The 25,889-nt window shown below is 51.4% G+C and overlaps 1 protein-coding gene across 1 annotated transcript in view; it reads left to right on the forward strand.

Annotated features, from left to right (window-relative positions):
• Positions 1-11,979: 11,979 nt before the first annotated feature.
• The window catches only part of CRHR2 (corticotropin releasing hormone receptor 2), a 45,148-nt gene continuing 31,238 nt past the window's right edge, over positions 11,980-25,889 (forward strand). Inside the window, exons 1-2 of the mRNA XM_025291234.3 lie at positions 11,980-12,206; positions 21,901-21,991. Of these exons, the coding sequence (XP_025147019.3) occupies positions 12,120-12,206; positions 21,901-21,991 (178 nt within the window). The 5' untranslated portion in view covers positions 11,980-12,119. The remainder of the gene's footprint in view (positions 12,207-21,900; positions 21,992-25,889) is intronic.

Below are 25,889 nucleotides of genomic sequence, written 5' to 3' on the forward strand. Positions count from 1 at the left end.
ACAGAGAAGTGAATCTGGAGAAACAGTGCAGCCCCCCATCCAGGGGGACACAAGTCCTGTCTCTTACAAAGCTTCACTTAGGAGGCTGAGCACACCCCACCCCTCATTGAGCCTCAGGTTCCACATCTACAAGGAAGGGAATCAAAGTAGATGTTCTCTGAAGTGTTGAAAGTGTTAGTCGCTCAGTCATATCTGACTCTTTTCAACCCCATGGACTGTAGTCCACCAGGCTCTCTGTCCATGGGATTCTCCAGGCAAGAATACTGGAGTGGGTAGACATTCGCTTCTCCAAGAGATCTTTCTGACCCAGGGATCAAGCATTGCAGGCAGATTCTTTACCATCTGAACCATCAGGTTAGCCTCTCTATTTTGTATATGAATTTGCCAGTTATCACTAGACTTTCATCATAACATGAGTCTTTGTAAAAGATCAATGTCACTTTCGGTCTGGATCACCTGGGTGACTTCCTCCATCCTGATCACATTTCGCGTTCACTTTCCTATGTAAAGCCTGTCATAGCAGCTAGACTCGTTGAGAGTATACCACAGTCCAGGCACTGAAGTACCTTCTGCTTTTATTAATCCATGTCACCCTCTGAGCCATCCCAGGAGGCAGGGACTCTAATAGGTCCTATTCTGAGCTCCACTATACAAAGAGAATTGTGACCCAGAGAACTGAAGCAACACACCCACGGTCACACAGCTAGAACACAGTGAATTGTCCAGCTTTAATCAATGTCTACTGAGCCCCTTTGAGGCACACATAAGACCTTGCACAGAATGAAAGTGTGGGGCAGCCTCTGATGGTATTTATGTTATGTTCAAAAATCAATTTCTCCTCCCTCCTGAGCAGCCAAGGGAAATGCAGGACAAATATGAATTTCCTTTGTCAACATTCTATATACACGCCAAAGAGAACATTAGCAGATTGTGCCAGGAGACGCAGTTCTCCGAACAAACACCTCCTATTATCACTGAATAAATGGCTCCAGTGCTCAGTTTGAGAGCACCGTCCTTAAGGGAAGAAAAGGCTTTTGAGTGAAATTCCAATTCTCCCTTTACAAGCAGCCTCCTGGTCGGACCAGCCAAGGGGCCAGGTCGTTGATGCCCAGGTGGGCTCTGAAATGCAGGAAAGCTGGGTATGGGGAGATTTCTCACTTCATAGAAAACAAGAGTGACATTTCTAAAAACCTACAGACCTTAGGTGGCCCTACCTGCAGAAAGACACCTTAGCATGGTAGCTAAGATCATGGCTTCCTGACCCTCACTGCTTGGGTCTGACTCCTTGGGCCATTACCTATTGGCCCTGTGACCCTGGGCCCACTGCTTAATCTCTCTGTGCTTCAGTTTCTCCATCCTTAAAGCAGAGACAACAGTAAGGTTTTATGAGAATTATGTAAGTCTATACTGTCTATGTGAAGGGATTAGAGTCTTGGATAGCAGGGAACTCAGCTATGTATGCCTCAGTTGCTATTATTTTAATTTCTGGTAACTCACAAAGTCTACTACTTGGAAATGCAGAAGTCAAGAATTTAAATGTGGGATTTAACTTCCTCATGAAAATACTTCCTTATAAAAAAAAGTGTGATGACCTTCCCTGAACTCGAGGCAATAGGAATGACTTTCTTTCCCTTCTTCTCTCCACCGACTAAGTGTATCCATCCTTGGGTTCTCATCTCCTCTCCTCTGTCTGTTCCAGCACCCATGGCCTCCACCCCTCCTCAACATACTCGCAGCCTCCAAACCCCATTCTGGGCTGTTCCTTGACTGGGGCAGACGCAAAGCCCCAGAAAATGGGGCCTGAATTTTTCCTCTGCTTCTCCTCTCATCCCCCTGGATCAGCCTGGTTCACCTCTTCCCATCCTCCCAGAGAAAGAGTGACAGAGGGCTGGGTCCACAGAAAGGACTGGGGAAGGACTAACTCATACCAAGTGACCACGGGGCAGAGGTTGCTGAGAAGACAGTCTGGGGTGAAATGCTGGCCACAAGTTCATCTGCAAGCTATCTATAGAGCATGGCCTTCATTAGTCATAAGGGGCTGGTCTCCTCTCTGACTCCCACCAGGACTCTGCAACGCCTGGCTGGAGTTTATTTGTGCACTGTGTCCTCCTCTGACCCAAAAGCAGCTCTCTCAGTATTCTCTCACCCACCACTCCCTGGGGGTTTGTATGTGGGGTAGGTGGAAGGTCAGGGAAGCCTGGTGTGCTGCAGTCCATGGGGTCACAAAGAGTCAGAAACGACTCAGCAACTGAACAATAACAACAGAGGGGGAAACTAGACACCCCAGGCTCCAGGCCCTGAATTAACCCAGGGGTTGCACCCTTCTTGCAGCCCTTGGCCCCCAAGTTTCCAACTAGAGCCGGAAACCATGAGCCTGTTCAGTGTGATGGGCGAAGACTCAAGCCTAGGGTTCAGGACCCCTGGGTCTCCTCCACAGTAGCCTTGCTTAAATGCCCACATGAACCCACCCAACCTGAGAGGTTGAGAGAAACCCTTTCTCATTCCCCAGAACAAGCATAACAAATTCCTACATTTTAAAATAAATTTTTCTTAATATTAAAAAGGACTGGGCTTCCCTGGTGGCCCAGTGGTTAAGAATCCACCTTATAATGCAGGAGACATCGGTTCTGACCCTGGTCCAGGAAGATCCCACATGCTGCAGAGCAACTAAGCCCGTGTGCCACAACTATTTAAGCCCATGCTCTGGAGCTTGTAAGCTGCAACTACTGAGCCCAGGCACAACTCCTGAAGCCTGTGCCCCCAGAGCCTGAGCTCCACAGCAGAAGCCACCGCAATAAGCCGGCGCATGGCAGTTAGAGGGTAGCCCCCACTCACCACAACTAGAGAAAACCTGCGTGCAGCAACAAAGATGAAAGAATTTCCCCAAGTGGGGGTGATGAAAGAACTTTCCCCCAAAGATAAAAGAATTCGGCCTCAAGACTGCCACCTGGAAACCCTGCCTGCATTTCCAGTCTATCTGCCTTGCCTGGCATATTTCAGACTCAAGACTGCAATACAGACTCTCCCCTGAATTTCCAACCTGCCAGTTCATTTATGGATTTCAGACTTTCTAGCTTCCACGTCTGTGTGAGCCAATTTTTCAAAATGAATCTCTTTTTGTGTATACATATCCTACTGGTTCTGTTTCCCTAGAAAGCCCTGATGAACACAGGCAAAGTCAGGTAGCAGAGTGGCTCTGAGACCCATGAGGGTACTTCAGGGTAAACCAGAGGCTGGAGGGAAGGAGTACCCTGAATGCACCATGCTGGTCTCAGTCTCGCCTCTCTGGTGGCTTCTGGGCACACCCACCCATGAAGGGCACTGTCCACTACACACACCCAGGCAGTCAGTCATTCAGTTGCTCAGTCGTGTCCGACTCCTTGCGACCCCATGAATCACAGCACAGCAGGCCTCCCTGTCCATCACCAACTCCCAGAGTTTACTCACTCATATCCATTGAGTTGGTGATGCCATCCAACCATCTCATCCTCTGTCATCCCCTTCTCCTCCCACCTTCATTCTTTCCTAGCGTCGGGGTCTTTTGCAGTGAGTCAGCTCTTCACATCAGGTGGCCAAAGGATTGGAGCTTCAGCATCAGTCCTTCCAATGAATATTCAGGACTGATTTCCTTTAGGATGGACTGGTTGGATCTCCTTGCTGTCCAAGGGATGCTCAAGAGTCTTCTCCAACACCACAGTTCAAAAGCATCAATTAATCGGTGCTGAGCTTTCTTTATAGTCCAACTCTCACATCCATACATGACTACTGGAAAAACCATAGCTTTGACTAGATGGACTTTTGTTGGCAAAGTAATGTCTCTGCCTTTTAATATGCTGTTTAGTTTGGTCACAACTTTTCTTCCAAGGAGCAAGCATCTTTTAATTTCATGGCTGCAGTCACTATCTGCAGTGATTTTGGAGCCCCCCAAAATAAAGTGTGCCACTGTTTCCACTGTTTCCCCATCTATTTGCCATGAAGTGATGGGACCAGATGCCATGATCTTAGTTTCCTGAATGCTGAGTTTTAAGCCAACTTTTTCACTCTCCTCTTTCACTTTCATCAAGAGGCTCTTTAGTTCTTCTTCACAGCACCTCCTTTGGGGCTTCTAACAGAAGACTACTCTCCCTCCCTATTCCCCAGCAGACAATTCACTGGGCTCTGCACATCCTCTGACCCCAGGCAGGGGTGAGTGGGGCCAGGGCCTGGCAGGGGTGAGTTTCAAGGCAGTGGATCCAGGCACAGCCAGTGGGAGCAGGAGGGTCTTGACTCAGCAAGAGGAAGAAGGGTCTCATGGTCGAGCTTCCACATAGCAGGAGTAGCGGCACCCGGGTCCATGGTCAGGGGCCCAGGGGAAATGCATGTGTGGGTCTATGTAAGCCAAACAGAGAGACAAGGGCAAGACAAGAGGCCAGCAGAAGCTGGGACTCTGACCAGAGGTGACCATGAGAACATGAGCTCCCTGGAATTCACGACCACCCGGAGAGGTCACTGAACTTCCCCTGGGATGTGGGATAACGTGCTTACACCAACTTGAGCTAAACCTCCAAGGACAGCTGCTGTCACATGGAAAGAGCTATGATGGGCAAGGCCAAGGGGAAAGCAGTCCCCTGCCCCCCATGGTTGGGACGCAAGCATATTGACCAGAAGGCAGGGCCCAGGGAGGCCCAGCATCCTGGTTCAGGACTTTCTTAGAGCTCTGACTAAATGTTTCTTGTTTCTGGCCTAGCTCTAGCCTTCGGTACAGCTGATTCTTTTGTGTATCTTGGGAAGATTAAAGGGGTGAATTAGGAGGTGTAAGTCTTTAGCTGTCATAACCTTCATGGCCTGTAATTTGTCATTGTCAGGTTATGTTCCAGCAAGGGCTGAGGACTGTGGAAAAGAGATCAGAACGGAAGGAAGCGGACTTTACCCCACAGCACTGACAGGCTGGTGCTGGTCGACGAAGCAAGGCAGAACCACCACCCCACCTCAACTGTACCCCGGGCCAGGAGAGTGTCTGCCTGGAAGGCCATCAAACAAATCCCACATAGAGAGGGCCCGAGCAGAGACCAGGGACCCTGACAGGGAGACCAGACCCCTGGGAATCTGAACTTCTCCAGCCTCTTCCATGACCCGGGGTATGATGTAAGGCAGTCTAATCACAGACATCCTTATCCCCATTTGACAGACGAGAAGACTGAGGCCCAAGGGGTGAAGCTTTTTGCCAAGGGCTGACAGCTGGTAAGTTATGCAGCAGGACTGGGCCCTCCTCCCAGTGCAGCCTTGGGGTCAAGTTCAGCCAGATGCTGCCAAGCTGCGCAGTCACTGGGCCTGATATTTTGCCAGCAAAGGGCTGAATACAGGCCCCACCAGCCTCACAGAATACTCACCTTTTATTTAGCTATGTTTTGGGCTCTTGCCATCTGGGGTCCCACATATTACCCCAAAGCAGAGGCAATCTGGCCCAGGAGAAGGGGTGGGGACCAGCCGGAGGTGCAGCCTAGGAGCAGCCTTCAGGGGGGCGGCCTTCCCACACTGCCTTCACTGGGTCTTGGCTTCTCATCTGCAAAGTGGGGTGGGAACTGAGTGACTGTTAAGGTCCTTCTAGCCCTGATGTTCTCTGGGGAGCAGCATCAGGACCAGGACTCAGGCCACTGGCACTTCAGATTCTTAGAGCTTCCTGTCTTGTCTCCTGCCTCTGGGGTGTGTCCCAGCTAAGCCCCTGCCCACTCTGTTCTCTCTGCAGTGCCCATGTGACCCTGTCACCCCCACAGCTAGTTCCTCCACTACCTGCTTTATCCAGCCCACATGCCCCGTTCGGGACTCTGCCCACTGCTCAGCCTCACTTCAGTGGTCTCACCACCTCCCCATCCCCAACCATGACTAACTCCACCCCCCACCTCCTAGCCATCCCCCCTCCTCCCCCAGACTCTCGCTTTCTCACTTTCTCTGGGAGGCCCTCTGTCCTCTCTGACTGCCCCTCCTCTGGCCTCCACACTTCCACCCTCACCCAGCTGTGCTCTGCTCATCCTCTGCCAACCTGGGGGCTAGATGGTATTAGTGTCCCACACTCACTGACCCTCACAGCCCTGGCCTGTTCACTAGTCTGTCTCCCCACCACTCTGGGACAACCACTATGTCTTATCTCCCTGCATCCTGCACTTGGCAGATGCTCCATAACTGCTGAATTCATACTAAGGACAGTCCTCCTCCTTCCTGCCCAGTGCTCTTATAGGAGTCCAGGAAAGGCAGACTTGACTGGAAACATTCAGAGTCTGCCCATTGTGCCAGGGCCTTCTCAAATCTTTCTGTCCCTGACCGCTCCAAGCCTCTTCCTCCAAGACTCCTGTAGTCATCCCCAGTCATCTGCTAGCTTGACAAACACTTGTTAGGAACCTACTCCGTTCTAGGCACCCACATTCACGCCTTGCATAGGACCTTGCACGTAGTAGGTCCTCAATATTTGTTGATTTTGAACTGAAGAAGCAGAGTGACCATAAAGATCTTCCCTTGCATTTCCAGGAAGTGGTTATTCTCCTCCAATCCTATTGAGAATGGACGCTACTATTTCATTTTACAGGTATAGCCACTGAGGAGAAAGGTAGAGAGAGTTAAGTCATAGAGGCCACAGCAGACACCAGAGACCAGACCCTTTACCAGGGGTAGCAGCAGACTAGCCTGGCCTGCACCGCCCCCAGCATCCCTTCCATGGGTTTCTGCCCAGTCCAAACCACTGTGCCTGCCCCTGGGAGGAGCCTGCACAGGACACAGGGGCAGCTGTGAAACCACAGACATGACAACCAGGAGCCAGACCCCAAGTGCCACTCAGCCCAGGAGTCCAGGCTGTTCTGGAAAGTACAAGTCCCACAGCTGTTCTCCAGGCACGAAGTTCAAGGCTCTTTGGTGAGTCGGTAAGAACTCTGCCAGAGCTGACTTAATCCCCATTAATCAAACATGATGACTTGTTTTCCTTTTGAGACGAGTGACAACAAAGCTGATCATAACTCAGACTTGGATCTGGCTTCCCTGAACCAGGATTTGGGAGGGGAAAAAAGACCAAGAGAGAGACCAGAGAAATAGCCCACAGAACCCACAGAAAAAATAAAAGCAAATAGTGAGCAAAATCAATGCCTGTTTTTTCAGGAACGCTATAACACTGTGTTCTGAAATTGCATCACAAAAGCATACTCTGCAGTCTGAGGCTAAATGGGTGTGAGCACAGCTAAAATAAGGAAATAGAGTCATAAATGGCTAGGGGGCAAGGTGAGAGATGGTGTCAGGGCAGTGGCCCCACAAGGCAGGACAAGGAGCCTGGCCAATGTCCCCTTTGTGGTGCAGGCCCTGCCTTCCCAACAGACTTGGGACTGAGATGTCCTCTTATCTCTTGCCTGGGCCAATGCCCCAGCAACTCTGCTTTCTAATTAACTTCAGACTTGTTGCTCTGACCCAAGACCAACCACCCTGCTGCTCAAGCAAGCATTCTAGAAGCCCATCCAGCTCTGTCCCTCCCCTGCTCAGAGACACGTGCAACCCAAATGTCCTCCAAAATCACCTTTCCTTTCACAGCCAACACCATGACCTGACTGTCCCTGCCCATTAGACTTACAGAAACTCAGGCTCTCCCTAACAGTTCTGGTTCCCAGACATGGGGATGGGGTATTTTCCATTTTCTTTCTCACCTTTTGTTCTAAACTCTACTGTTCAATTCTTTTTATTCATTTATCTAGCTGTGTGGATGAGGCCTTAGTTGTGGCATACAAACTCTTGGTTGCAATATGTGAGATCTAGTTCTCTGACCAAGGATCAAACCCAGCCCCCCCTCCCCCACCCCATCCACATTGGGAGCTTAGAGTCTTAACCACTGGGCCACCAGGAAAATCTCTATGTTCAGTTCTTGATGCTTCTGTGTTGATCAGAATTCCTTGGATTGTCAACACAGAAACACACTTCAGATTAGCTCAGGGTGTCAGGGAAGATTTACTGAAAGTTCCTTTCTGGGGGCAGAGGCACAGTGGGTTTCTGGCTGGACTGGAACCAGAGACTCAAATGTTACCAGGACCTTCTCCCCTCCTCTTTTCTCTGCTCCCCTTTCCTTCAGCTTGGCTTTCCCCAGACAACAGTCAACATCCTGCAGTTGCTGCACTTTGCATCTGTCAGTTTCTCCAAGAGAGCAGTAGTCTTTCTCTTACATGCAAAGTTCAAAAACCCAAGGGAAGAACTCCGATTGGGTCAGTTCACACCAGCTGCCCACTCTTGCACCAACCAACTGTGCTCAGTGGGGTGAGGCCCTCTTGTCTGTCTGGCCTGATGGATTGCATTGGCCCAATTCAATCACATGGCTGAATTAGAACTTGCACTCTGGGGGAAGGCGGAAGAGAAGAATCATGCTCCTAAGGAAGCAAAAAGTGGTTCTTGGAAGGCAAGATATTATAAGGGTTGATGGCCCACCAAAGAACTATAGTACATAAACAGACACACAATATGTCTGTGGCATTAAAATTTCATAGCAGGGAGGGAAAATAGGAAAAAAGAAATCTAAAATGGCCTCCTTTCGGGGGGAGGAGTGATAATGAAAAAATACATTGAGAAACACTGGGACAGAGAATGGAGCATTGCTCAGAAGGACAAGACAATTCCAGACAAAATGTCCAATACCCTCCCACTTCCTGCCTCTGCTGACCCCTCTCCAGCTCTGTCCACACATGGGCCCAGCACCTGGCCTCGTTCTCCAAGCACCACTGGCACCTGCTCTCTCGTGCGATGCACTATTTCTAAAGGTGAGGGTAGCGGAGGAGGAGGGTAATTACAGCCCCATCGCTAATGTTCACTGACCATTCACACTGCTAGGAGGCCCTTCCAGCCCGCCCCTCCCCAGACCTGCCTTGCCCTGCGGTCCTTGTCCCCCTTTTCTCTCTGAGCCCCTGGGACAACCCTCAGCTCAGATTCCAGCCCTTCTACTCCTTTCACTGTCTCAGATGCCAAACTGAGCTAAATTTCAGAATTTCCACTGCTTTAATTCACAAAGAAATCACCCACCTCCCTGCTAGACCACCCTCAGTTCATCTTTCACAATCAAAAAAGGGCCATATAGGCATTTTCATAAATAAAAGTGTCTTCTGCCCCAGTTTTCCCTTAGGAACAGAAAGCTTATAAATGACACTTTGTATTAGCCTTGCCCAGATCAATAGCTTCAGGCAGGGTCTCTTCTGCCACCGACAATCTCTGAGAGCAGAGAAGAGCTGTCCAGGGGACAATTTAGGGGCTCAAAAATGTTTGTATGTCTTGTATTGTTGTTGCTATATGTTTTTAAGCCATTCCATTTAGGAGGGCCAAGTCCAGACTTTCCTAACCTTCTGGGCCCCTGTAGGTCCCCAGCAACGAGATGAGAATTCCCATACAGCACTCATAAGAGAGGTGCTCCCAGAAGAGACTGGTAAGAGAGAGGGGAAAGCAGGACAGAGAGGGGAAAGGAGACCCGCAGCAGTGAGATGCCTGTGAGTCCCAACTGTTAATTACGTCTAGAGTTGGTTCACCTGCAGGCAAAGGAGCACCAGCCAGTCAATGGCAAAGCAAGCCCTTGGGGGTTGGAAGATGTAAACTCCTGGGTTCCTGGGGATCAATTCCTACATTGGTGCAAAATGTGGCTCTAGTTGTCCAAGAGATGCCCTCCAATGAACATTCAAAGCTGCGGAAGGACACCGATTTTGAAGCACACACGGAATCCCTGGCCAGAGAGGAATCAGGACCCAGCACCCTGTCTGCTCTGCAGACCCTCCTAGGACTAGAGCAGATCTAGCTCCCTTGAGGCCTGTCCTCCACCGCCTGGCCCTCTGCTGTCCCCACCCCAGCCAGACACCCAGGCCAGCCAGCTGTGCTTGCCTATCTCCTAGCTTCCGCCCTCCCTAACCCCCCTCTGGAAAGATCTCTCCCTTCTTCATCACTTTAAATCATTCACAAGTCTCCTGTAGCACATTTTCCCTGGAGTCCCTCATTACTCCTTGAGCTGCCACGCACCTTGTACCATCTCTCAGCTCCCTTCACAGTTACTTACACCCAGATCTCATTTGCTCCACATCTGCTCCCTCTGCTGGCACTCTCTGCACAGGCAACGAGGCTGACCTTGAGGTCAGAGCCTCTGCTCTCTGCTCAACAGCACCCACTGTGAGTCTGGCCACGGAGGTGCTGCTCCGGTAACACGGCTGAAAAGGACTGGTGATACTCATGATGACCCATCAACTCTCTTTCTGAGTCTCCCCACCCTTCAGTCAAAGTCCTGCTGAGTGGTCATTTCCTGCCAGGAGCCCTCTCTGACCAAGCCTATCTGGGTCTGGTAAAGCCATATCCCGTCTCAGGGGTTTCCCCCGTCACCTTCAAATGAACGGGGAGATCTGGTAGACTCTTGCTTTGCTTTCCCCATAAAGATGCCTCTGCACCGCAGGAGCTAGACTTGGACAACAGAGGAGAAAGAGAGGAAGAAATAAAAAGAAGTGCTTCTAGCCTCCCCGCCAAGCTGGTTGGAGACCAACCTCATTCAAGGGCCTTCAGCAAACAATGTACATCAAGGAGGAGCCAGAGGCTCAGATTCAGACCCTAAGATTTCAGGGGAGGGCAATGTGGAAGCTGAAGGCACAGTCAGGAAGGGCTACCTGGAGGGAGAGGGTAGAGGAGGGGAGGACTTGAGGGACAGAAAAGTGTCCCAGGCAGAGACCAGCATGAACATAAACAGTCTAAGTTTCTTGAACTTGGGCTGCACCCTCCCAGGAAAGCTCAGTGCCTCACTAATCACATTCCTCAAATGCTTTCCCCTCAGATCCTAACAACATTGGAACTGCTGCTTAAGCTTTTTCAACTCTGCACACCAGGCCCACCTGTTGGGACAGTTCCATAAGCTGCTTCAAGGGCTCCCAGAGAACTAGTCTCACCTCCAGCCCCAGTCTGGACCTGTCCCCATCTGAGACCAGCATCACTCAGCCCTGCCTGGTATCAGGATCCCTGTAAAATCTACTGAAACATGTCAATGCCTGGGCCCCATCCCAACCTATAAAAGCAGAGGCTCTGGGTGGGGCCTGGCATCACTGCCTTTATTGTCCTTGTTTTTTTAATACAGTTTTTAGCTTTTTATTTTGAATTTACAGAATACTTGGAAGAATGATCCAAAGAATACACATGTAGTTGCTCACAGTTCCCAATTATTTACATTTTGCCTCATTTGGTATATTGTTCTCTTTATCACTATGCATGTATTTATGTGTGCATGTGTATGTGTATTTCTGAAGCACCTGAAAATAAGTTTGAGATATGGTGCCCCTGTAGCCCTAAATATTACTCTATAAAAACAAGACTCCACAGTGCAGTCATCAAAATCAGCAAGTTGATCATTGATACAGAGCTATTATTTAATTTGGCCTCCACATAGGAATTTCAATTGTCCCAATAGGCATAGTGTTAGTCTCTCAGTCATGTTAGACTCTTCGTGACCCCATGGACTGTAGCCCAGGCGTCTCCACTGTCCATGGAATTCTCCAGGCAAGAATACTGGAGTGGGTTGCCTTTCCCTTCTCCAGGGGAATCTTCCCAACCCAAGGATTGAGCGTGGGTCTCCTGTATTGCCGGCAGACCCTCTACTGTCTGAGCCAACAGGGAAGTCTCCAGTAGGCATGGTGCCTGTTAAAAGTTCCCCTGGACAATTAGAAGATGCGGGCAGGGCTGGAAAGCCTGGTGGGGATGCGATCTACCCAGCCTATTCAGTGCTCTGGCCACAACCACCGCCAAGACGCCCTCCTCCCTTTCTCAGTTCCTCTCTCCCTGGAGCAGGGAGCTCCAGCCCTGGCAAAGGTGCCAGGCATTAACCCCTTCTCTGGGGGCAGAGACTGGGCTCTGGCTGCCTAGGCAGAAGCCGCTGCCCGGCGCCGCTATAAATAACCTGGAGGGGGCGGGCCTTGGGGCGGTGTCCCTGCGGGCGGGGGAGGCGGGAGATACCCCCAGTGCCCAGAGCCATACCTCGGCCGCCGGCGCGTTGGGGAGGGAGGGGCCCACTCCGCTCTGACCTGTAGCGGAGGAGGGTGGGAGGCACCGGAGTCAGCGGGCGGGGCGGGACGGCCGCGCTGGGAGGTGGGCTCCTGTCCGCGGCCGCACAGGGCATGGGGGGTCCCGCGGGGCCCCCAAGCCTCCTCCACGTCCCGCACCGTGTCCTCTGTCTGCTCTGCCTTCTCCCGCCACTGCTTAAAGTAAGTGTCGGGTGTGGCGATGGGTGACTGTTCTCGGGGTGGGGGTGCTGGGAGCTGGAGCTCTGTGCTCTCCTGACTGCGAGGCGGCGGAGGTGGGGGGTGGGGGTCTCACTGCTTAGTTACTGGGTTTAGCTTCACTCAGCCCTGTTAGGAGATGGATGGAAAAGGTCTTAGGACTTGGTGGCTGGCATGGAGTTGGGGATCCCTGCATACGGTGATGGGATGGAGATGTCCTGCCTAACTGAGGGGGAAGGGGAGCGAGATGAAACTCTTAACACCAGCTAGGATGGGACTTAGCAGCCCTTGTGGATGAGCAGAGCGCGCGGGGAGACGCCCTAGTGTCTAGGACGTGCCCTTTCCTTCGGTCCAGGAATTCCTAGTCTCTGTCCACTTTGTCCCCTCCTCCATGGATTGCACTCCCCCTTCCTTGTAGGAGCCTCAAGTCCCTTCCTCACCCCGTCCCAGTTCTGGTCCTTCCCCGCAAGGGATCCCCAGAGAACTGTCCCCTGTCTCCTGCAGGCAGGCCAGTCCCCACCCTCCTCTCAGTGCCTGAAACCAGGCAGCCCTCAGTATCAAATGAGCAATGGAGCAAAGGGGACACCTGGGGGAACCAACCTTGCCAAGCATTTCTCAAAGCTGTAAGTATCTCCCCATGCCCAAAGCTGTGGGTGTGAACACTGGCCAGAGTCAGGGTCTGCAGGTGGGAGCTGGGGGTGTTGAGATGGAAAAGAGCTGCACAGAAAGAGCTGAAGAAGTGGGGGTGAGGTTGGGAGGGAGTGATACCCAGAAATGGATGTGGGAGGAATTGATCTCTCTTTCCCCATTTTCCAGATGGGGAAACTGAGGTTCAGAGAGGGAGGGCCACACTTTTCATGAAGAGCCATGACATTAAAAGTGTTTGAGGCCATGCAGGGCAAGGGTCAGAGCCAGGATGGAGGTCAGGAGGCCTGGTCCCATCCCCATATGTCACAGAGGACTCCTTGAGCATCCACTGTCTGTGGCAAAGTGGTTTTGCCAACAGACCTGATCAAATCCCTGCTTTGCTGATTAGTGTGTCACCTTGGGCAGGCTACTCACGTTTCCCCTCAGTTTCCTCCTGGGTAAAATGAGGATGGTTTTGATGCTTAATGTATAAGGTTGTCATGAGGAATGGTTGTGACTGTGCCTGGCACGGAGTTAGCACTCAGTAAATACAGCTGGGGTTTTGTACCAGGCACTTGAGATGAAGACACGAGGGGCCCTGCCCTTCCAGGGGGTCTGGTTAGGTGGAAGACAGGACGGGGCACTGTGCCAAGGTATGGTCAGTGCCCCAATGGTCAGATAGTCCCTGGACCTGCCAGGTCCTTTTAACGACATTGCAGGGAGGGGTGGAAGCTGTGGAGTAGATTCACTACTACCCACAACCTCTCATTCCTACTCCTGATGTCTTCTCTGAGCTCTTTTGCCCCCTAGCATTTGTTCCCTGGGTGGGTGCCTTCCAAGAGAGCTGGTGTTAGGACCAGGGTTGCCCTTTGACCCTGCCCCTCTGGGAGCCATGATTCCAACTGCCCAAGCTGGTTAGATGGAGAGGGTTGCTGGTTGCTGCCCCAGAATCCAGAGCAGGTGGAAGAGTCTGTGGGAGGTTACCCTGGGTCCCAGGGACGTAAGGACCGGGAACCTCAGAGGCAAGAGTCTGCTCTCCCCTTAGAGTCCACCCAGGCCCTACCCCTAGCCCCCTGGATGGCCCGAGATTAGAAACTAGTTATCCACCCAAAGTTATTGCATAACTGCTAAAGAGCACTGTGGTCTCTCTAGCCCCAAAGAGCAGTCTTCCTTGCTCTGGGTCTTCGTGGTAATGCTATTTATTTCTGGATCCTTTTCCAACTATTCTGAGATTTCTGTTGTCTATGAAAATAGAGTAAGTGACCTTGAGCAGGTGGTGGGGAAGTAAGGGAACCCAGGAGGGAACTGGCCTCCAGCCCTCTCATTTATTCAGTAATACTTTATTCAACCAGTATTTAAGGAGGATCATGCGTGGTAAAGACACAAGGGTGAAAACATCAGCCTTTACCCTATGAAGTTGATAGCCTAGAGCAGACATGAGCAGGAAGAAAATAATGGTGAAGAATTGTGTATTTACTACCTGGTCATGGGAACTGATGGCTCAGCAAGTAAAGAATCGCCTGCAATGCTGGAGACACCAGAGACACGTGTTCGTTCCCTGGCTCGGGAAGATCCCCTAGAGGAGGAAATGGCAACCCACTCCAGTAGTCTTGCCTGGAGAATCCCATGGACAGAGGAGGCTGCTGGGTGACAGTCCAAAGGGTCTTAAAGAGTCTGATGTGACTGAGCGACTAAGCACACACATGGGAGCTAAGAACAAGTGTGTGCAGATATAAGAGCCTCTGCCAGAATTGGGAGGAGATCTAGTGGGAGGTGGGCAGGATGGCGGGGTGGAGATGGGGTGGTCCTAGACAGGGACTGAGAAAAGAGCAAGCTAGAGGGAAGGCTCCAGGGTCCCAGCCCTGAGAAGAGATGGTATGAGGCTCCAGGGAGTATGGTGGTCCTGGTGGGACCGGATTTCTATCCCTGGGGAACTCAGGGCTCGCTGACCTGGGGAGGAGCCTGATCTCACAATTACAATGGTGAAAGTTCCAGCAGGCAGTTGAGTAGTGAGGATACCCTGGGCCAGCCCCCACTGCAAGGGCCTGGAGGAGCCAAGCCTTCACTCTGGTGCTGCTGGCTGCCCTCTGAGCCCTTGAGAAGCTACTTTGAAAGCAGTGCTGAAATCATACAGCCTTCTTGGGCACCAGACGCCATGCCAAGCCCTTTACTAAAACACTGGGAAGGTGGAGACATTTATTTACAGACGGAAATGGAGGGCAAGTAAGGCTAAGGGATATGCCACTGGATTCCAAAATCCTTGATTAAAACCGCCTCGCCCTCTGTGACACACTGATAAAGAATCTGCCTGCCAATGAGGGAGACACAGGTTCAATCCCTGGGTCAGGAAGAATCCCTGAAGAAGGAAATGACAACCTACTCCAGTATCCCTGCTTAGAGAATCCCATGAATAGAAGAGCCTGGCAGGCTACAATCCGTGGGGTCACAAAAAGCCGGACATGACTTAGCGACTAGACAACAACAACGTTGCCCTCTGTGAAGACCCCAAGAGTCTTATTTGGGTCCAGATCCACAGACATCTGGGCAACAAGACACTCCCTCAGGACCTCAAAACAACTTTTCTTGCTTCCTGTGGGGTCATCTGTCCCAAGAAGGCTCAGCAAAGGGGGAAAACACAGAGTCCAGAAGCCTGGACCCTCCCTAACCTGCACAGCCCTCCCCAAGACCAAGACCAGGGCCCTGCACACCCCCGCCTGCCCCCCATACCCAGGGTCTACAGGGTGGGGATGGGGAAACTCAGGGGCCATTTACCAGAAGCTAATTTGTCTAATAACTCTTCTCCCAAATTCAAATACTCTCTGAGTGTTTTCTAACCTAATCAGCTAATTTAGTCTCTCCATTTTGGCCATTTTGTTGATGTTTTAGGATGTTTTTAAAAAACCAATTTGTCTGAGGGCAATGCCCATTTAATTTCATATTTCTAGTCAGTCTCAGATTTGCAGCACTTTATGAATTACAGGACTATTCTGTATTCTCTTAACTGTCATTTTCTACTTTATCTAATTTTCAGCATTTTAGGACTCCTCAGTCAGTTTGTCTCAGGTCACTGTATCCAAAATTTTATTTTTATAAGATGTCATTTCAAATCTTCCAGAGGGAGGGGTATATTATTCCATAAGCTTATTTTGTTTATTCTCTTTAGCATCTGCACCACGCTTACCACATGCTAGATACTGTTCTAAGCCCTGACACACATTACTGCTTTTAAGCTTCACAACCACCCTGGGACATAAGATCACCATTTACCCCCATTTGACAGATGAGAAAGCTGAGGCAAGTTCACGTGGTCAGTCATCTACTGGTAGTAGGGCCAGGACTCAAAGGAGATAGACTGACTGCAGATTCAGTTCTGTTGATGAAAATGTAAGATATTCAGATACCAACACAATCAGAAAAAGGTGACTCTTAGGCAAACTGACATTAGATGAGTTGATCATTAAGAGATCATTTTAGGCCTTGTGACCTGTTATGAGACCTCTTCCTGCAGCTCCTGCCTTCCCTCCCCTCCCTCACCCTCTTTATCCCTCCCTGCTGGTCCCTCAGACATCTGTGTGCAGAGCCTGGCATGACACAGGACAGGGAAGAGGGACAGAGGTGAGAGGGCACAATGGGCTTTCAGAGACCAGGGAGAACACTTGGCAAGGAGAGGCCTGGAAGTTTCTCCAGGCAAGCTGGTGGACTGGATGGGAGAATGGGACATCTTGGGCAGAGGGACCTGCTGGAACATTCGGGGAAGGGAGATCTGGCTGGAAGGCTGCTGTGAACTCCTGGGCTCTTCACTCAGAGGTCTGGGCAGCTGATTTTTTAGAACAGAGCACCTTCCAGAAAGCCTGCCCAGATACTCCAGAAAATAATCACCAGAAAAGAATCACTTCCTTCATCTGACTGCCAGTCCCTCAGCCTCTGCCTCGGCCAGCCTCAGCTCCAGTATGGCCTCCACTGTGTCTGCTCTCCCCAACCTTTCTTCCCTCCCTTCTGCCCCCTCTGTCTCCCTCTAGTCTTCCTCTCCTCCTCTCCCCTTTCTTCCCTCTCTCCTCCTTCCTTCCTCCCCTGTCCCCCAGTGCCCTCATCTCCTCCTCCTTCCCCGGGACAGGGCCTGAGCTTCTCCTGCCTCTATTCTTAGCTCAGGCTCAATGAAACCAGTGAATGAAAGAGAACCCTGGGGAGGACTCCTCCCCCTCCCAGAGGAGTCCTCTCTGACCTTGGGCAGAGCGGGAGGAGGCAGGGTGGGAGCTCACCCCGTTCCCCTCTAGTTACTGGCAGCCTGGCTACAGGACCTGTGGTCCCAAATCTCCCAGGCTTAGACCAGTGGCTAATTTTAGAGGAAGCCTTGTCACCAAGCCAGGAGGGAGCACTAGGCCGGGCCAGACCCCCTGGCTCCAGGGAGATGGCACCTTTCAAGCCCGCCTGACCCCTGGGGCACAGGTTCTGCCTGGACAGGGCCCAAGGGTGGAGAAAGAGCAGCTGGCATCTTGGCTTCAACTCACTGCCTCCTCCCCCTGCCAGGGCGACTCCCTTGCCCTCGTCTAAGGTGAGAGCTTCCGACTCCAGACACACCGAGACTGGGACTAGGACCCCAGCCATTCTCAAAGGGAGAATTCAGAAAGAAGGCTGCCTGGCAAGCAGGAAAACCCCAGAGCCTGAGCTCCCAGAGCTGGGGGTCAGGGTGCCACTCTACCTGGTGGAGGGGGCCGTGGTCTCATCCACACAGACATTTATTGAGCACCTGCTGTGTGCCAGGCTCTGGACTGGGAACTGTGACCTGGATGTGAGTCAAACAGACATGGCCCTGATGTCCGGCAGCCTGTAGCTTCGTGGGGCAGGACTGAGGTGTAAGGACAGCTCTCTGCTGCTGTAACAGCCAAGAGCTAATCAGTACAGAAGCCCTAGGTGTCCACCACACAAGAGATAAAGGGGTCTCCAGGGGACTCAGAGTCAGTTCCAGAAGCCAGACTTCTTGTCTCTCTTGAGCACAGCCCTGCCCAACTGACTGGGTCTGCCTCCTCTCCTACCATGACCTAGCTCTCTGCCTGAAGCCCCCCACTCCAGTGGTGAGAGCAGCTTCTTACTCACCCTGTTTGGAGCCAGGGTCCTCCCAGCATCCATGGAGCACAGGCCTTTACGTTCTTACCCAGCTCTTCCGTGTGTATCTTAACCTACTAGACTGTCTGTCCAATCCTGCCTCTGCCCCTTACTTACTCATTGTGTGGCCTTGAGCAGTGACTTCACCACTCTGGGCCTCAGTTGCCTGACCTGTAAAATGGGATCATTACAGAGACCTCTGTGGCAGTTGTGAGGATTAAATGGGCTTTGCTGAAGCATTCAGAGCTTCATCTAGGACATAGGAAATGCTGACTACACATCAAAGAAGCCTCTTTCCAACCCTCTGCTTTCTTTTTAAATTTTTATTTATTTTTGGCTGCATTGGTCTTCATTACTGGGGTGGGTTTTCTCCAGCTGCAGTGAGCACAGGCTAGTTTCTTGATGATCTGTGCCGGCTTCTCATCGTGGTGGCTTCTCTTGTTGCAGAGCATGGGTGTCTAGGACAGGCAGGCTTCATTAGTTGTGGCTTGTGGGCTTAAATGCCCCGTAGCATGTGGAATCTTTCTGGGCCAGGGATCGAACCTATGTCCCCTGCATCGGCAGGTGGATTCTTAACTGCCAGACCACCAGGGAAGTCCTGTCCTCTTAATAGCATCCCTAGGCCAGAAGCTCGCTGCTTCCTGAGCAGGCCCTGTGCTTCCCTGCCTTTCAGCCTTCTCTTGCCCAACTCCTGCCCCTAGAATTTCTTTCTGCTCTTCTTACCCTTCCTCCTCCCTTAGACTCAACTTCCATGCCCAGTTTCCTCACCCAGCATCCATTGAGCACTGCTGAGCAGTGAGCCTGGTGAGGGAGGTGCGGATGTACTTCCAGGGGCCACTGTCTATAGAAGGGGGGCTGCTGAGAGCTGAGGGGGAGCTGCACTGGCTGGAGAGTGTGGAAGGTGGAACACAGGGTTTCCAGGAGGTTTTTCTAGAGGAGAAGGGCTTGATCCAGGCCATGGGACTCCCTCTAATGAGGTTTGAACACTCTATCTCTGAACTCTCTAACTAGACCCCTCCTAGAGTCCATGGCAAGGGCTACCATGGAACATGTGCCTTCTATGTGCCAGCTCTTGACATTCAGTAATTTGTTTAATGCACACCAAATCCCAGGGCCCTGTATTATCCTCATTTCAAAGGAGGAGGCCAGGACTCAAGGAAGTTAGATAACTTGGCCAAGGCCACAGCGCTGAGGAGCAGCAACCCCAGAGCCCTGAATGTGGGCATGTTTGCAGTCTGCCGCCTCTGACAGCTCATCACCCAGCCCTTGGGGGTATTTATTCGTGGCTGTGTCTCTGCTCTCCCTGGCCCACTGTGTGCTTTCTGAGGGCACCAGTCTCTTCTTCCTCCTGCCTGCCCACCTACTGCTCACCACCACCCACAGCAGCGGCTATGTCCAAAATAGGCACCTCCAGAGTATGCCGCAGGTTTGAGCTGAGTCAGATCCACCCAACCGGCTCCTTGAAGAGAATGAATGTCTTTGCCAGCTTATTGGACCAGCCAAGAAGAGGGAGCCCAGATCTGGGAGTTATTCCAAACCCTTTCTGATCTGCTCACCATTTTGCCCATGCTTGAACAGCACACATCGATACTGAGCATAGCGGCTGTGCCCCCCTCTTTACTCAGCAAGAAGACTCAACTGTGGCCTCAGATCACAGCGGATGATGCAAGGACAGCCCCACAATGCCCGAGTCCCACTGGAGGATGTCCTGGATCCCTGTCCGTGAGCTTAGCACCACGTGTTCAGACTCCCACCTAAAGCTGAACATGAGATGCCTGAGTGACTGGGCCATAGTGTGGCCTTTGGGGGCTTTGAGAGAAGGAGCTTGTATCTAAGATGCAATATCTGGTCAGTCAGAGTCCACCATCAATGCCGAGCGCCTCTGCATTGAGCATTGCTCCTCCAGTGACCTCCAGAGGCTGGTGGCTTCCTAGGAACTCACCCCATCCCCAAATAAACTGTTACCAGCTGCTTCTCAAACAAAGAGAAGGGGGCTGGAAAGGGGTAATGGATCAGGCCTAGCGCCCGCACTTCCCCAGACCAGCTTTGGGTGGGACACCAGAATTCTTCTTGGAGGATGTTGGGACCCAGAGTGTCCCTCCCCAGCCCACCTCACTCCTGGCAGATGGCTCTCTGGGCAGCCGGGCCTTCCTGATGCCCAAGAAGCTGCCATTGGGTAGCTCCTGGCATCCCTGGGATATGTGAACAACAAGACCATGGCCCCCAGTGTCTGTCCTGCAAGCCAAATGGCCAGAGCTCCTGGCCGACGGCTCAGGAAGCTCCTTATAGCGTACCACACTACATGCATATTATTCACATACACAAGCACACACCCTGCACAGACATATACATGCCCTGCACACATACCCCTTATGCACACTAACCTCACACACAGGACTTGTGCTCCCCAGCAGTTCCTTCTGCCCTTAGCCCTGTGGAGCCAGTTGACAGAACCCAGGAGCAATGAGTGCTTGTGGGTGCTGGCCGTGCCGCCCTCGCTCTCCCATCTGACCAAGCGGGGTCATTAATTAGGAGCTCCAGGCCGGTGTGGTGAAGGTGAGTGTGTGGCCTCCAGCCCCAGCACAGGAAATGGACTAAGCCTGATGTGAGGAACGTGATGTTTGAGGGCTGTCCAGCTCTGGTCCTGGGAATATTGTAGGGCAAACATTGACCCAGCTGCCAGGGAGGGAGCATCTGACAGGCAGGAGAAAGGGGAGGGGCTGCCCACTACAGGGGCAGTCCTTTCTAGAATCAGGAATATCAGTGTTGGGGTGGTGCAAAAGTAATCTCATATACACACACGCAAGTGCACACACTCACACACACTGGTCATAGGATAAGAACAGTGGTGGTCTTGGAAAGAATGGGAGACGATGGTTAGAACTGTAGAGGGCATTGCTTTTGTTCAGTCTCACACCATGCATTTCCCAACCTGTTTTTTGCACATGTGTTGTTGTCTATCTATGACACCACCCTTACCCTTACGACACCACCTCTATCCCAGCACCACCCTTATCAACTGGGCAAACTCCTACTCAACCTTCAAATCCCACATCAGTGTGACTTCCTCTGTAATGCTACCCCATTCCTTCTAAGCAAATTATAGACACTGTAACAAGTTGGTTATCTATCCATCTTTCCCACCAGAAGATGGTCCCCTCAAGGTCAGAGATAACCACATCTACTTTATCCCTCCATAGTTAGTCCCTCATGACTTTTTCAGGAGATGTGATTCTGGGTGGTTTCTCTTTTGGATGGGATTGCCATTGTTACAACAACCATATTTGTTCCCAGGCAAGTCTCTACATTGGCACTGTGGTCCCTTTCCCCCTACTCGTCCTTCTGGCTGCCCCCAACATGCCACCTCTTCCAGGAAGCCTCCCCTGTCTTCTCAAGTTCAAGTTAGGAGTCTCTTCCACATATTAACCTTTGTAAGTTTGTGTTTACCTGTGTGACAGGGAAACAAACTATCCACTCTTCTCCCATCTCTTCTGAGCCTCCAAGTCTAGGGGGTCCCTACCTGACCTGGGACTACTTTGAAGACTCCCACTGTGTCCCCCAGCCAGGGCCTGACACACCTCAGGGTTGTACAGTGTTTGCTGGGGGATTGAAGGGCTGGTGGACACCCCCACTCCAGCTTTGCCAACCGAAGAGCACAGGGCACATCCCATCCTGGGGAGGAAGCCTTTAAGGGCTGAGGGATGGACAGAGCATGTTCTTCGCTGGGGCACCAAGCCTCACTAGACCACCTCTAAGGCCTTTTCAGGGTTCCAGACCTGGCCAGGCTGCTGGTCTGCTGTGTGGGGCCTTGAACTTTCCCTCCTCTTTTTTTCTCTGTACAATATAGAGGAGTAAGGGACAGGACAGGGTGGGGCAGGGAGCAGGGAGGGGTAGACGTATGCTGTCACTGTCTAGCCAGAGCCTGACCTTCATCCCTCTTGTCCTCTAGGTGGGGTCCAGCCAGGCACCCAGGGACCAGCCCGTGTGGGCACTGCTGGAACAGTACTGCCACTCCATCAAGACCCTCACCAACCTCTCAGGTATGCCAGCTCCTTGCCACCACCTGCAGCAGACCCTGGGAAATGAGGGCGAGCCTCTGGGCCTGGGGGAGAAGTGGGCCAAGCCAGGCTCAGCGGGTGGTAAATAGAGACAGGCTTCCAGGCCTGGGCCTTGGGTCTGTCCTTGGGCAGCCCCCTTCCCCACTGGGGGCACAGGTCACTGATGAGGAAGGGCTTGGCCGGGAGTCCTCCTCCAGCTGCCGGCTCCCTATGTCTGTGCCTAAGGAAGTGGCTGGGCTGGCATTCAAGTGCCCAAGGAGGGGGCACCTCTCTGCTTCAAACTCCAGCAGAAGGTGTAAAATACATTCCCCGTTGCCGTGGCTACAGGTGTTACCTCCTGGTAAGAACCTGTGAAGTAGCAGCTGGGTCCCTGAGTTCTGACCCCTTAGAGTTTCCTGGCCGCTGATTCAGAGTCAGGGGCAGCCACTGCAGAGCTCAGAAGAGCCCTGGGTCTTCACAGGCTCTGGAAAGACATCCCCAAGGCTCCACCCAATGTCCCAGCCTTCTCGGGGCTGCATCCACAGAGGCAACAAGGAAGGAGGAGGGCTGCAGTGTCCCTGGGATCTGGAGCTACTGCCAGAGCAAAAGGAGACAAGAGTGCTGGCCAGAACTGGGACCCGGCACCAAATGCAGCTTGAGTCGCGCATCAGGGGGGAAACCCTGTCGCCTGCCCTCCTTACAATGGGGTGGTCAAGAACCCAGGTGCTTGGGTCAGACAGACCCAATCCCATATCTGGATCCCAGCTCCTCTACCTAACAGCTGCGTGACCCTGAGCAAGTCACCTGACCCATCGTATTAATTTGCTTGTTAGTCACTCAGTCGTGTTCAACATTTTGTGACCCCACAGACTATAGCCCACCAGGCTCCTCTGTCCATGGAATTCTCCAGACAAGAATACTGGACTGGGTTGCCATTTCCTCCTGCAGGGGATCTTCCCCATCCAGGGATCAAATCCCAGTCTCTTGCACTGCAGGCAGATTCTTCAGCGTCTGAACCACCAGGGAAGCCCATTAATTTGTTTGGGCTGCTGTAAAATACCACAGACTGGTTAGTTTAAACAACGCAATCACAAGGCCTCCCCTGGTTGACTTGTAATATCATTCATCCAATTTATAAATGGAATATGTAATATATGTATATATTTAATTTGGAAAAAGATATTTTTAAAAATTGAAGAGGACTATTAATGCCCATTATCCCACAACCCAGGAATTTTTTAATGTGTCTATCTGCCAGAAGTTTATCACACCATAGAGTCTCATGTTTTTTCTTTTTTCTTTTTCCACAAAACCAGGATGATCCTGTGTCTACAGTTCTGTAACCTGCTTTTTCTTCTTGTAACTCAGAGTGAACATTTCCCTGTGTCATTAATTATTCATCCACCACATTGCTGGTGGTGCTGCCTAGCAGCCAAGGTGGGGACACATCATCCCTCATTAACCATGCCCCTGCAGTGGTCAGTACTGGCTGTTAGGATGCCCTTGAACTTCAGGAATAGTTTCTCTGGTCCCCACATGATAGGTATCTCCTTTTAGGTGTCCACCAATTGAGAAAATGCATATTGACTACCCTAAAGCTCAGAAACAAGTAAAACCAAACAACCTATTGTTTAGATATATGTACATGTGATAAAACTGAAAAAAAACTAAGAGCAAAGGAATGATAAATGCAACATTCAAAAGAATGTTCCCTCTGAGGAAGGAGTGTATAGATAAATTTGTAAGTGATTGGTAATGATCTAGTTTTGGATTGGGCAATAAATCATTATATGTGCTACTACATACAAACTTCCATAACAGAAAAGACTAAAATGAAATAAAGTTGGGCCATGTATAGGCTAATGATGACAAAGGGTCATGAATCAAAGACTATGATCAATTAAATTGCATGACCCTAAGGTCCAAATAAAGGAAAAAAAACACATAATCACAAGAGACTTCATGCAGGCTTTAAATGGATTATTTCTGTTTTATTCATCACAGAGGAATCTAATAGAGCATATACTGTAAGTTGTAAGGCATATTATTTTTTCAGTCCATAGGCAATGTAAGAGTGCAAATGGAATCAAGGATCCTTGGAAATAACTCCCTAATCCAACACACACACACACACACACACACCAGGACTGGTCATATGTGAAGAGACCCTTGGATCTCAGGAGACAGGGCTTCTGCCAAAGCATCCATTCTTTCAGTGTTGATTTGCTGAGCACAAGCATGAAGCACTCTGATGGGTGCTGGGACTGGTTAGTGAACATGACCAGCCCTGCCTTCCACAATAGAAAAACTAATAACCTTGATGTGATATAGACTAGCCCCCAGCAGACCAAGGCATGGAGAAGAGCCACCCACCCCAGATAAGACAAAGGAGGTGGGGGCTAAGCTGAACATTAGAAGGGCGGATGGGAGTCAGCTGGGTTAACTGGAATAGAGCGGTAAGGGCATTCCTGGCAGAGGGAACAGCACATGTGTGAAGGTGTGGAGGTAGAGAATGTTCCAAGGGAATGGCGAGTGGACCCAAAGGGCATCTCAAGTTAAGCATGAGGAGAGGATGGGGAATAGACAATCATGAAGAGCGCTGTTTGCGGTGCTAAAGAGCTGGGCTTCGTCCCAAGGGCAATGGAGAGCTGCTTTTGCAAGAAGTCACACAATCTTAGAAAAATCACTTCCTCTGCCCAGTGGAGGAGGCAGGGAGCCCAGTCCGGCTGCTGTGGAAAGGAGGATGGCCTGGGAGGGGTTGGAGGGGGAAATTCCTTTTCCTCCTCTGGGCCTCCATTTGGCCATCTGTAAATGAGAGTGTGGGGTTGGACAGTTGCCGGGGGCTCTTCCTGCTCCACAGCCTAGTCCCGTGGCTCCACTTGAAGACACCAGGCATCTCCCCTGTGCCAAGGTGAAGTGAGGTGGGATGGAGAAGGAGTGTCTGGCCTGACCTGGGGCACCATCCCCAGTGCCACAGGGCAAGAGTGGGGCACCTTCTGGCCTCTCCCAAGCCTTCCATGCCCTCAGAAGCCCCACTGTAACCACAGTGAACCCCACAGCCTGTCCCAGTTCTGTATACTCTTCAGCCTGACTGAGCACAGCCCTCAGACATGCAAAGACTGTCCCCTTAAATCCTGTTTTCTAGCGGATACCTGATGGGTGGTGGGATGAGTGAGAGAAAGTGTGTACTGTGCAGACTCGTGACTGTGAGATGCCGTGTGTGTTTCCATTATGCTCTGCACGCCTATCCGGTGTTCAGCTGAACCCTGGAGCACCTGGATTGCCGCTGCAGCTGCCATCAGAGGTGGGCCAGAGGTACCTGCCCCCACGCTGCCCATGACACACGGGTGTCTCCTTCAGCACCTGTCACACTTCCCTATAACTTATTTGCTACCTCTCCCATCAGCCTAGGGGCATACAGACTGTCCCGAATACCTCTGCCCCAGTGCCTGGCCTGGGGCCTCACCTCCATCCCAGGGACCTCCCACCCACCTCTACTTCCTTAGCTAGCAAAAAGGCCCAAACTTTAAGGGTAGTTGGAGTTCATCTAGGTGAGGAAAGTTTTTGCTCTTTACAATTTCTTCCTCATTTACTTATTTGTAAACACTAAAATGAGCTGTAAAATCCATTTGTTCCAAAGCTGATCCTTTTTTCATTTTCCTCTGTCACATCTAGAATAGCAGACAATCGTGCTGGTGATAATAAACTCCACGATGAAATGGCACTGCATTCTGGAGGCCAGGGGACCTTGGGTCTCTGGGCCTGTGCTCAGGTCCCGACTGTCCCATCAAGATGCAGAATGGTCTTTAGCTCTGCCCCTGAAATGGTCACTTCCCAGAGGAAGCTTTATCACATGTGCTCTCCAGTTAAGAGCAGTCCAGGTCACCCAGGCCAACCTTCC

This window comes from Bubalus bubalis, chromosome 8 (assembly GCF_019923935.1).
Source record: "Bubalus bubalis isolate 160015118507 breed Murrah chromosome 8, NDDB_SH_1, whole genome shotgun sequence".
Taxonomy (NCBI): domain Eukaryota; kingdom Metazoa; phylum Chordata; class Mammalia; order Artiodactyla; family Bovidae; genus Bubalus; species Bubalus bubalis.